At 34.4% G+C, this 12,541-nt stretch overlaps 2 protein-coding genes across 2 annotated transcripts; one reads left to right on the forward strand and one right to left on the reverse strand.

Annotated features, from left to right (window-relative positions):
• Window positions 1-430: 430 nt before the first annotated feature.
• LOC129886661 (fasciclin-like arabinogalactan protein 10) lies at window positions 431-2,215 on the forward strand. The gene has a single exon (XM_055961442.1). The coding sequence runs from the start codon at window positions 631-633 to the stop codon at window positions 1,900-1,902; it is 1,272 nt and encodes a 423-aa protein (XP_055817417.1). The 5' UTR covers window positions 431-630; the 3' UTR covers window positions 1,903-2,215.
• Window positions 2,216-7,281: 5,066 nt separating this feature from the next.
• On the reverse strand, window positions 7,282-8,268 carry LOC129884761 (enoyl-CoA delta isomerase 1, peroxisomal-like). The gene has a single exon (XM_055959043.1). The coding sequence runs from the start codon at window positions 8,175-8,177 to the stop codon at window positions 7,440-7,442; it is 738 nt and encodes a 245-aa protein (XP_055815018.1). The 5' UTR covers window positions 8,178-8,268; the 3' UTR covers window positions 7,282-7,439.
• Window positions 8,269-12,541: the final 4,273 nt, after the last annotated feature.

Genomic DNA, 12,541 nt, shown 5'->3' on the forward strand with positions numbered 1-12,541 from the left:
CTGAAAGTTATTTTTATAAATAAGCAGTTGAGTGTTTGTATAAAAGTGCTTAAATGAGGAAAATGATGTGAATTTTAGGGTTAAAAGAATAAAAAAGATAGTTTGGAAATTTAGTTAAAATATAAGGGATATAAAAGTAATTTTCATGATAAAAAAAATGACTTTAAGTTAGGAATCCTAACTTTTCATTTTTTGACTGACTTTAAAAACTTTATGGCTTAAAATTAGCATTAAGCAAATACGTTCAAAAACTAAAAAAAAACTTTAAATTAATTTTGACCAACTTAAAGCGCATTCAAACTGGCTCTAACTTCCAACAGACTCTAAAGACATTTCTGTAATTTTGGTGACCATAAAAGAGTTTTAAAGGTAATAATACCGACAATATCAGATATCTCCAGCTGTTGCCCAATTTATTTTTTTTCGAAGGGAATTGCCTCACTCTCTTCTGTCGCACATGCCATCTATATATTCTTCACTCTCAACCCTAGTTAACTTGACCACAGTTAAGCCCCCCACCCCACCACCCCTTTTAACCATAGTGAACCGTCTCCTCCACCACTTTTAATACCACACTTCTTTATCTTCCTCCACTCCCGCATTTCACTTCTCTCTTTGCCAACGTACACCATGGGTGCATTACACTTCTTCCTCTTCACTCTCATTTCCTTTTCCGTTACCGTTTCCGTTCATGCACACAACATCACAGAAATTTTGAGCCAGTTCCCGGAGTACAGTGTGTTCAACAGTTACCTATCACAAACTAAACTCGCCGACGAGATTAACAGCCGTGACACTATAACCGTCTTAGCTTTGCCCAATGGAGCCATGTCTGATGTAGTCGGCAAACATCCACTTTCAGTTATCAAAAACATTCTTTCTCTTCACGTTTTACTCGATTACTTTGACGGCACCAAACTCCACAAGATCTCCGATGGCACTACACTTACCACTACACTTTACCAAACCACCGGCAATGCTCACGGAAATGTAGGTTCCGTTAACATCACCGATCTTAAAGGTGGTAAAGTTGGTTTTGGCTCAGCGATTCCGAATTCACCGTTAGCATCTACGTATACTAAATCTGTGAAGCAAATCCAGTACAATATCTCTGTGTTGGAGATTAGTGCTCCGATTATTGCTCCGGGTATTTTGGCAGCTCCGGCGCCATCTGGTGATTTTAACATCACAGGTGCATTGGAGAAAGCAGGGTGTAAGACATTTGCTTCATTGCTTATCAAATCTGGAGTTCTCAAGACGTATCAAACTGCTATTGAGAAGGGTTTGACTATTTTCGCCCCGAATGATGAGGCATTCAAGGGCGAAAAAGTTCCGGATCTGAACAAACTCAGTAGCGCTGATGTTGTTTCATTGTTGCAATATCATGCTATTCCGAGTTACACTCCTATTGGGACTTTGAAAACGAAGAAGGATCCGATTTCAACTCTAGCTACTAATGGCGCTAGTAAGTATGATTTGAAAGCTTCAACAGAAGGTGACCAGGTGACACTTGACACCGGTGTTGACTCGTCGAGAATCGCTTCCACCGTGATTGACTCTACTCCGTTCTGCATTTTCACCGTCGACAGTGTGCTTCTCCCTGAGGAGTTATACGGAAAATCTCCTTCGCCGGCACCTGGACCAGCTCCGGAGACTTCTCCAGCACCTGCACCTGAGGTAGCTTCACCTGGACCGGCTCCGGACGCCAGCTCTCCTACTCCAATGATGTCTCCTCCTGCTCCGCCGACTTCATCTCCGGCTGGTGCTCCGGCGGACGGTCCTGCCGCTGATTCGGAGAACAGTACGGCGAAGAAGAACGCCGGTAACGTTAACGCTCCGGCGTTGGTGAAAGCTCTACTCACAGTGTCAGTGTCGGTAATTGTGTCCGTTTATTTGTCCTAGACTGCCATTTTCAGTTTGTTTAATTTATTTTCTTTTGTTTTTTAATTTGGAGTCATATTTTTATTTGTGACTGCTTGCAGAGAAGATTTTTATTTAATTTCATTTAATTTTTAAATGTCCTTTAATAGTGAGTGAGCCGTTGGAGCTGAGTAAAAGGGCATTGTTTTTTCTCTTGTTTTGTTTTGTTTTGTTCAGTTGCTGTACTTTGTTTTTATTTAAAATCCTTTTTCTTATTTTTGGTATATAATAATGTTCCACTTGTTGAGGTATTATCAGCTGTTACACACATCACAATAAAGCAGCGTTGTAATTAGTGGGTAGTGTCGGTGAGTGTCCAGCTAAGCTAATGAAGAAAGCATTGGTAATTGGGCCCACTTTGTGATGGCTATTTGCCTTCTTTTTTTTTATGTGGTGAATAGATGCGGAGAGCATTTGTTTGTTGGCGTAAACTTAATAAAAGTGGAATAATATAAATGATTGTGGTTTCTAGAACCATCTAATGTTGAAAGGGTAAAAACAGCTTTGACTAGTTGGGACTTGGATGAGGTTGACTAAAGTTTTGGGGATTGTAGTTCAACGTTAATAGTCATTAAACTTGTCATAACGACATTATGGTGGGGACTCTCATTGTTTCCACTCAATTTTATGCTTTTAGGAGTCATTGCTTTATTGCTTTAATTAACGTTAGGATTGTTCATGTTACGCGTCCTTCAGGTGTTAAGCATTCTCCATTTTAAGGTTTATCATGATTCAGTCCTCCATCTTTTGATCTTAAAATCATGAATTCGAGTAACCAAGAAATAGAAAAGTAGAAGCTCAATTGTAATTGCTTATTTGACTGAATTTATCAACCTGACCAAAGTATAAGATAATAAGAACGAGTTCCTGCCTATTAAAAATTATATCTGGAGTCAAGCTAATTACATAGGTTACATGTCCATTAAGAGGCGAACTTCCCTAAAAAGCCTAATAGCAACTAACCCTAGTTAAAACGATGAATCACAGAATCTTTCCAAGAGATCTCAGCATGGATCTTTAAAGCTATCAATTTGTTATAACTATATCCCCTATAAACAATCATTTCATAAAATCATGTTTAAGTAGTTATTTTTCTTCATCATGTTTAACTAATTTATGGACTCCCTTAGTTCTGAGAAGTCAATGAAAATTGCCGTTTGAATTACTTTTTGCCGTTGAACTCTTGAATTTTGATCATGATTAAAACATTTTGAAGAAAAAAATTAATTAGTTGGTAGAAAAATCAATTCAAAAAAGTTGTGTTTTAACCACAAAAGGTGAAACATTAAATCACCATCAAAAAGTCAAAATCAATAAATTAGAAATGGCACGGACAGTTTTGGTACGCAAGAGGGTGCCGAAGAAATACTAGTTCTATTGGCTATAAGCCTGCATTCTTCCAAGCACACGAGTTGATGTCAAGGAAAGTCAAAAATTGTAAAATAGCCCCTGAAATAACTATCAAATTATTCAAAGGACACCCTACCTTATTCTTTTCTCATTTTAGGATCCCCATTTTCTCGAACCTATACCTATATTGTAAGAGGCGCTAGTTTAGTAATATATTATTTTTTGTCTTGAATTCGTAAGATGATATTTATTTTGGGACATATCTAATTTATTAAGATCATAATTATTTTGAAATAGAGAAAGTAATTAGAAATGAAGAGTAACCACCCTCCCCACCACCACAATACCACATAGATCTATTTTTACTTTGTCCAAGTGTTGAACTCCTAATGATTTTATCAAAAATATCCTCAAAGGGACCATCCTGGTCTAGTGAACAAAGTTGGAAAGGAGTGGACATGCTTTAGTCATGCATGATGGCTGATGGTGCATTCATTGCTCCAACACACCCACAAACTCTTGTATTTGAAGTGACTTACAATAAATTGTCTTGAATTTACTTAAATGTTTATTGTAGCAAAAGAAATCAGAACTATGTAATAACTAATAACACAACAACTTGTAGTGAATTCACTTAAATGTTGATGTAGAAGAATTCATGATTAAGCTGCTCTACTATGAATAGGTCGACTCCATGGCATGCTAAAATTAAAATTGTAGCCTAATCTTCAGTGAAAATAAATTTTCCCTTAATTATAATAAATGAAGAATATCATTTTTCAAGTTAATAGCTTGATATTTTAAAAGAAGAGATTCAAGATTTTACCCAATTCAATAATATTATTTTAGATTTATCTCTCTTAAATATAACAGTCAAATAACATTGTATGACTCAAATAAATTTCAAACTAATGTCGAGTTTAAAGTTCCACCACAATAAACACCTTTCTTCCGCGAAATAATAATAAGTTGGAGATTTACATTTTATTTTATTTTTTCTAACAACACTTTTTTTTCAACAACACAACCTCAATTTATAGAATTACTGTAAATACATTCTTTTTTTTTTATCATGACAGAGTTTGTACTACACCCTATGAGATGCTTAAATAGTGCAAAATTATGACAACCAAGAAGAAAGTTGAGTTATTGACCTCAAACTTTCTTTTAAAGATGCGTGAATTAAAAAAGATATTGCTCATCTAAGGTAACCTGAAGTATCTTCCTCTTGTCTTCTTCTTCAAATCTCTCCAACAACGCTTGATAATTCATCACTTCTTAGAATTATTGAATCTTGTTGAATTTGCTGACACTATCATATGATATTGCTTTGCCATTCGCATTGGTAGGTGCCTTGAAACAAACTCCCAGTCACCTTGCCATCCCAACTATTCTTTCTTCCATGCTTCTTTTTGTTATTGCGTTGTTGCCTAAGAGAAATATCTGCATCCCTAGCTGCATTCGCAAAACAGTGACCCAACAATTCCTCTTCGTCACTTTCCTCAAAGGTTTCCTCGTCTTGTAGGTTAGCAAACTGATTTGGGGAGAATGTACTACTACCAACAACTTGTATTTGTTTGTTAGTGTTAATAGGTGTAAGGTTTTCAACATTAGAACTCCCCAATGCATCAATAAGCTCCTTGTCACTAACAGAAATTTTTGAACATTAGAACCAGTTAAAATCAATTGTCGCTCAGGATGTAACGGAGATGAAACATGGGCAATGATACTACCCTTAGGCACAAAGGCTGGTGCTCCGGGGCTCAATTTGCTATGAGGTGTGACATGCTCATCCTCTTCTTCTACCATATTCGCCCATCGACTCTCACTTGTAACACATTTTTGCCCACTAGAAGTAAGCAAACTATTTGTTGAAGTAGCTACAACTTTTTTCGGTGCCACCACATTTCAATCCTTACTGCTATGTTGAGCAGAGTTCTCATCATTGGATTTTTCAACTCGTTGTGTTGCCTCATGTTCAGTCTCTATAGCATGCTTACCCTGTCCAACAACTAAATGCTGCCTATGACATTAATCTGCTTCATGTGCATTAACATCACCTAGTTGCTGCCGAGAATCAATTAGAGATACATCAATCACAACTCTTGAATTTGCGTTCTCCAACCTTTTAGATACACCATGATGTACATTCAAAATAGCAGTTGTAGATGTCGAAGAACCAATTTTTGCCACCTTTTGATTATCCTCAATGACCACCGATTGTGATGTCTCAACAGTTGCCAAAGTTAAGACATGCCCCTATTTTTCGACGCACACCCCGGCACCCTGTAAAGCCTTATCAGATCCGTGTTCAATACCTATAGAGCCTGAATATTTCTCCTTGTCATTTGGATCAATTTCTACAGTAGCAATACCTATTTGAACATTGTCTATATGAACAATTTGATTTCCAACCGTTGTTTTGATATTAACTAGTTTATTTTGGACCTCAACAACACCTTGTGCATCTTTATCAGATGTTTTTTTCGCCAACAAACCAACATTCAAGTCTGCTTGAGCTTGAGGATTATTTTGAACTAAAATAGGACTGAAATTATTGTGCATTGCATCATCAGATTTTGATGATTCAGTTATTGCCAATACATTGTTTTTGGTGCACGTACTGGGCTGTTTATCATCAACTCTTTGAATAACTTCTTCTAGTCCACTCTACTCATTCAAAATTTCCCTTGCGTCACCCTTATATTTCTCGATATCACGCACAACTTCTTCTTCTCTTACACCCACTTCTTGATCATGGACTATGTTCAGATTCCTCATTCAAATATTGGAATTTAATTCGTTTAGGGTGCTTGTCCAACAGATCAAGTTCAGCTTTTACTGAATATAACCAGATTGATGCGATAAAACTGATACAAAATCCTCATATTGGTCACAACGAATTAAAATATGTCTTGTAGCAAGTAACCCAATTAAAAATTGACCTTTGATATCAAATTGTTTTGTAAGAATGCCTCGTAATTCTTGGATTTCTGGCGCACCATACGAGAACTTTATCACAATGGCTTGGTGAAGTCCCTCTTCAGTAGCAAACTCGTCTAACTCCTTAAACGTGAATTGTAGGATTGGCTCTCCATATACATATTGGATCGATGTCAGTTGTGTTTTTGGCACAAATTGTGTGAGCGTTTTAGTTATGATTTGTGCAGCATATGTAGGTTTTGGTACTGGCTCTCCCTCAGCCATAGGCTGGGGGAGAGGACGACAAAGCCATGGAAGGCCTTAAGCCGCCATTCCCGTCGTCGCCTAGAGAGAAGAGAGCGTTTTAGGTTTGCAAAGGTGTAGCACTTAGGATTTGATCATGTGACCTAAAATTAATGTATTTTACTACAACATATTTAATCCGATAATTTGATAAATGGGTAAAGTGGAACTAACTCATTACTTATTTCATGAACATTCTAAACGCATAAACTAAATAAACGTTTATCTTTTTACAGGCATAAGTTGATTACTACAAGTTCAATACGTATTTTGTTGGATTTCAAAGAAACAATTTGTTTTCTTCAGGCTTTTCTATTTCAATGTATTTATCATACTTTTTTTCAACTTGTTATTCAAAAAATAATCTCTTTCTATTTTTGATAATTCTTAAATTTCAATTTTACACTTGATATATTTAAGACAATAAAATTTAAAAATATTTTAAAATATTTATAATTTGACATAGCACAAAATTTTAAAATTTTAAAAGTATCTATTTCTTAATTATGTGTTAAATCAAAACAAAACAAATATTAATATTTTTATGTTTATTTGGGCGGGTTTAACTCAACAAATTATGCTATTTTAATCTATTTAAACCCGATCAATTGATGGATCATTTTGAATTCAATCCTATGGACCAACTCAAGAAATAGGTCATAATTCTACCCATAAATTTACCCAAAAGTTGGATTAATTAGACGAATTTGAATTAATTTTACCACCCTTAAGTTTGACATAATATGATACAACACTCCTAAGATTATTCAAAATTAGATAAAAGGATAAGACATTTTAATATATTTTATATTACACATTCAAATTTGGTGATAACATACAATATAATAAAAGCACACAAATATCATAATATTTTTTTTTTTAAGGATTCAACGAGTAGGATAATAATTTTAAAAAATTCAATAACATAATCCATCATAGACTACTCACAGCTTGGATAGACTCTTGTTTGCGGCCCCATCCCCATAATCTCCCACAGTCTCATCCGAACCAAGAGAATTTAGTAGCTCCACATACAGAGTTTTCCTACAATCAGCGTACACTTTTCCATCCCAATTTCTGCTCACCAATTCTTCACCTAACTTAATTGCTGCCTCCACAGTCTCTTCAACTCCATTATGAGCCGAATCAACAAAACCCATTCGGACTCCCATCTCAGCCGTCACTTTCGCAGCTTTCATCACCACCTCACGCCAAACCGCCGGCGACCCCATTTTGCACTTTATCAAAGCCGAAAACCAAATCGGTATCGAAAACCTAATATCCAGCTCGCTCATGTAGAAAAACCCTCGATCCTTGCGCATCAGGATGTAGTCATGGCACAGCGCGAAGACGAAGCCGGCAGCTGAAGCGTGTCCGGTTACGGCGGCGATTGTGGGCATAGGTAGGGTGATTAGGTCGGAAACGAGACATCGGAGCTTTCTGGACATGAGCTGTGAGCGTGCCTTAGTGGTATCCGCTAAGGCCCACTTAAGATCGTAACCATTGGAGAAGTATTTGCCTTGGGCTGTGGTAATCAGAGCGGAGGAAGAGGAAGTAGATTCGGATCTGACGCGCCGGAGAGCGGCTCTGACGGCGTCGATAAGGTTGGGATGTAAACGGTGCTCATCGGTGCCGGTTAAAGTTAGGAGGAAGATATTGCCTCTCTTCTCTAATGTGCACATCCCTTCGAATTCCCTTCTGTGGATGGAAGAGAAAGTGGCCGGCAATGTTAAATTATTATTTATTCTCACTGTTCATTTTTATTAATCACATTTTGAATATGACATATCTACATCTCTTTCACTTATTATTTGGGTAAATTACTTAAATGTACGATATTCAAAAAATATTTACCACATATAGCAATATAATTATTTTAATTATATATAACAAATTGTATGAATTAAATTAAATATGGTTCTTACTTTTATAAAACTCACTTACGATTTTCTCTTTCCTGTTTCTCTTCAAATTTGCTACACTAATATTCTCTCTAATCTTCTCACCCACGATTTTCTCCAAAATTAGGGCAATACTAACCTTCCTAGCTTCTCAACCACGATTTTCTACAATATTAATACTCCAATTTTGAAATTCAGTGATGTGTATTCGATGGTTTTTGCAAAAGAAATTGCAAAATTTAGGTGAATGCAGATTTGAATCAGTTGAAGAATTATAATTTCTAAGTAGAGATTTGTGATTACTTAAAGGTTTGAATGGTTGAATGTTTAATTGTTTGAAGGTTTGAATTAGATTGCATGCCTAATTCATTGGCGATACACTATTTATATTCAGTTGTGATTCAACATGAAAGTTTATTTCTGTTTCTACGTTTATCATGATTACTTGTTTAATGAGTGTGTACTACAGTTTTTGTTCGACTTTAATTCATTTTTTGTGGCCTACAGATTACTGAAGGCTGATTTCATTAGATACATATTTCATTCGTGTCTAATTCTCTTTTAATTCAAGATTAATGTGTGTGTAATACATTTGTTGTTCAAGTTTAGTTCATTTTTGTGGCCTACAGATCACTAAAGGCTGATTTTGTTAGCTACATGCTTCATTCGTATCTAATTTTCTTCTAATTCAAGTTTAATGTATGTGTAATACATTTGTTGTTCAAGTTTAATTCATTTTTGTGGCCCACGGAACACTGAAGGGTGATTTCATTAGATACAAATTTCATTCGTGTCTAATTCTCTTCTAATTCAAGTTTAATGTGTGTGTAATATATTTGTTTGTTCAAGTTTAATTCATTTTTGTGGTCTACAAATCACTGAAGGCTGATTTTATTAGCTACATATTTTATTCGTGTCTAATTTTCTTCTAATTCAAGTTTAATGTGTGTGTAATACATTTGTTGTTCAAGTTTAATTTATTTTTGTGGCCTACAGATCACTGAAGGCTGATTTTATTAGCTACATGTTTCGTTCGTCTCTAATTCTCTTCTAATTCAAGTTTAATGTGTGTGTGATACCTTTGTTGTTCAAGTTTAATTTATTTTTATGACCTACAGATCACTAAAGGCTAGTTTCATTAGATACAAGTTTCATTCATGTCTAATTCTCTTCTAATTAAAACTTAATGTGTGTAATATATTTGTTTGTTCAAGTTTAATTCATTTTTGTGGCCTATAGATCACTAAAGACTGATTTTATTAGCTACGTATTTCATTCGTGTCTAATTCTCTAATTCTCTTTTTATTCAACAAAAAAATATGCAGGAGAAAAACATGACTAATATGGATGTGCTGCTTTACTTCAATGGTTGATGGAATTCTAGCAACAAGTATATTAATTACTTGGCAGATGGCGTGTTGATAAATACTAATTCAATAATTGCTAGCCTTGTTTCTATGATTGATGCTCAATGTCAATAGACACATCAACAAGTAAAGTTGAAATCAGATATAAGATTGATGAAAGGTCTTTTCCAACTCAATTCCATAACGATATGGGAGTAAAAGTCGATGTTAAAATCAAAAAAGAACATAAAGATATGTCAAAATGCCTTTTATGTGTCACAATAACTGAATCGGTCAACTTGAAGAGTGATTCCACCCTAATTCCACTAATATGTTCATACGCTTCAAAAAATATGAGAATTACACACAAATCATACTTTTCTAATGCATTTAGTGGTATCAGTGATACACTAAACTTAATTGGCTTTGGATCATGTGAGGAAGTTGATGATTAAGAAGAAATACAACCAGACATCATTATTAATCTCAATCAATTTTTTTTTGAGAAAGATCAAGTTTACAAAAATAAATATGTCTTTATCAGTGCACTAAAAAGACATTCCATTCTTAAACACTTTGAATTCAATACATTGAAATCAAGCTCAATTTGGTAAGACTCAAATTCAAGTTAGTTTATATTATTGATTGTAAATTAATTTAAAAAAATCAACAGCTATTCAATACAACGCCTCAGAGAAAATTGTAGTTGAAATTTACGTGCTTCAAGCATAAATAAATCTCCAATCTTCGCTATTAGAGATTTTGAAAGCGAACACACGTGTTTGTTGCTACATAATTCATTATCGGAAAGACAAGCAACCAAAACAGTTGTTGGGAGTGTTATTGTTTCCAAATGTATTGATTCAGATGCCAACTACACACCAAGAGATATACAAAATCACATGTTATAGGAATATGGTGTGTGACTCACATATATGCAGGCTTGGAGAGCTAAAGAAAAAGCTCTTGAATTAGTCTAAGGTGATCCAGCTCAATCATATGCAAAGTTGTCAAGTTACTTTCACATACTAGAGGTAACTTACCCTGGTTCTTATATAAAATTGCACAAATCAGAGAGTGACCATTTCCTATATGCATTTATAGCTTTGTTTACATCGATAAAAGAATGAGAGTATTGTAGACCAATTGTAGTTGTTGATGAACTTTTCTAAAAAGAGTATACAAAGAGACAATGCTAACAGCTAATACCTTAGATGCAATAGGTAAAACTTTTCGAATACAATACTAGTTTTTTTATAAATGAAATTCTAATTTATATTAAAAGTCTGTACAATGTATTAAAAGTGTATTATGCATGAAATAAAAATGTATTAAAAATGTACTAAACATTATACCTGATGCAGAGAATATACTGCCGCTTGCTTATGCCATTGTTGATTCAGAGAATAATGCATCTTGGAGGTGGTTTTTTGAATAATTCAGAGAGGCATTTGGTCAAATATCAGAGATGTGTATCGTTGCGGATAGGAATGCAAGTATTATTAAGGCAACTTCAATACTCTATGATGAAATACCTCATTTCGCGTGTAAATGACACTTGTTGCAAAACATAATGAAAACTTCACAAAGAGTCAACAAAAGGTGACGGAATTGTTCTATTCTATGACAAAAACATATACCATGGTAGAGTTTAATCAACATATGACAATTGTTGAGAAGATAGACAAGAGGATTAAAAATTATTTGCTCAACATTGGATACAACAAATGATCACGTGTTCATGCTCAGATAAATAGGACTTGGATGATGATATCCTACATTGCAGAATCAGTAAATTCAACAACAAGACATGTCAAAGTTCTTACAGTCTTGCACCACTTAGAATTAATGAGACAATTTGTTTAAAAATAAAAAATAATAACAGGTCAAAGGCAACATTTTTCAAGATTTTATCTTGGAAAAAAGTATGAAAAAATTCTACAACGTAACAAAACTCCATCGGAGAAATTGAGACAAATCTAACATTTCTCTTTCTTATATTTCTTCTTATTTTTCATAGGTTAGGGAGACAAATAAATATGTGTATACAATACTTGATGGTATTACATGATTCACGGTATGTCTTCAACAACGTACATGCACATGTGGGAGATTTCAATTGGATGAGCTGCCATGTCCACATGCTTTGGCTGTTTTAATAACAAAACACACTGATTGTGAAAAATATTGCTATGATTACTACACAAGAGGAAATTTATTGTTGACATACTAGTTATACTTGAATCCCCTCCCAAATGAAAGCACCTGGAATATACCAACACACGTTCTTGAATAGGTTGTACTTCCACTACTTGAAAAGAGACATTTTGGGAGGCCAAAATATAAAAGACACACACAATTGAGAGAAGATGAATTTCAAAAATCAAAAATAACATGCAGCAATTGTGAACAACAAGGTCACAACAGAAAGACTTGCAAGAATGTTAGACCTTTAGATTAAGAATAAAAAATGACATTTTAAATAAAGAATAAACTATATTTGTTTTAGGTCATTTGTTTGCTACAAGAATTTATTTTTTAGTTCAAGTTTAATTCATTTTTGTGGTCTATAGATCACTGAAAGTTTTTTCATTAGCTATAATTTTTATTCATGTCTAATTCTCTTCTAATTCAATTTTAGTGTGTATGTAATTCATTTTTAGTTAAGTTAATTCATTATTGTGTTTCTATAGATCACTAAAGACTTTTTTATTAGCTATAATTTTCATTTGTATCTAATTCTCTTCTAGTTTAACTTTAGTGTGTATGCAATTCATTTTTAGTTCAAGTCTAATTCAT

This window comes from Solanum dulcamara, chromosome 4 (assembly GCF_947179165.1).
Source record: "Solanum dulcamara chromosome 4, daSolDulc1.2, whole genome shotgun sequence".
In the NCBI taxonomy this organism is placed as follows: Eukaryota; Viridiplantae; Streptophyta; class Magnoliopsida; order Solanales; family Solanaceae; genus Solanum; species Solanum dulcamara.

Bases quoted from the DNA above. Each gene is read 5' to 3' on its own strand.
- LOC129884761 (XM_055959043.1), bottom strand. From the start codon at position 8,177: ATGTGCACATTAGAGAAGAGAGGCAATATCTTCCTCCTAACTTTAACC.
- LOC129886661 (XM_055961442.1), top strand. From the start codon at position 631: ATGGGTGCATTACACTTCTTCCTCTTCACTCTCATTTCCTTTTCCGTT.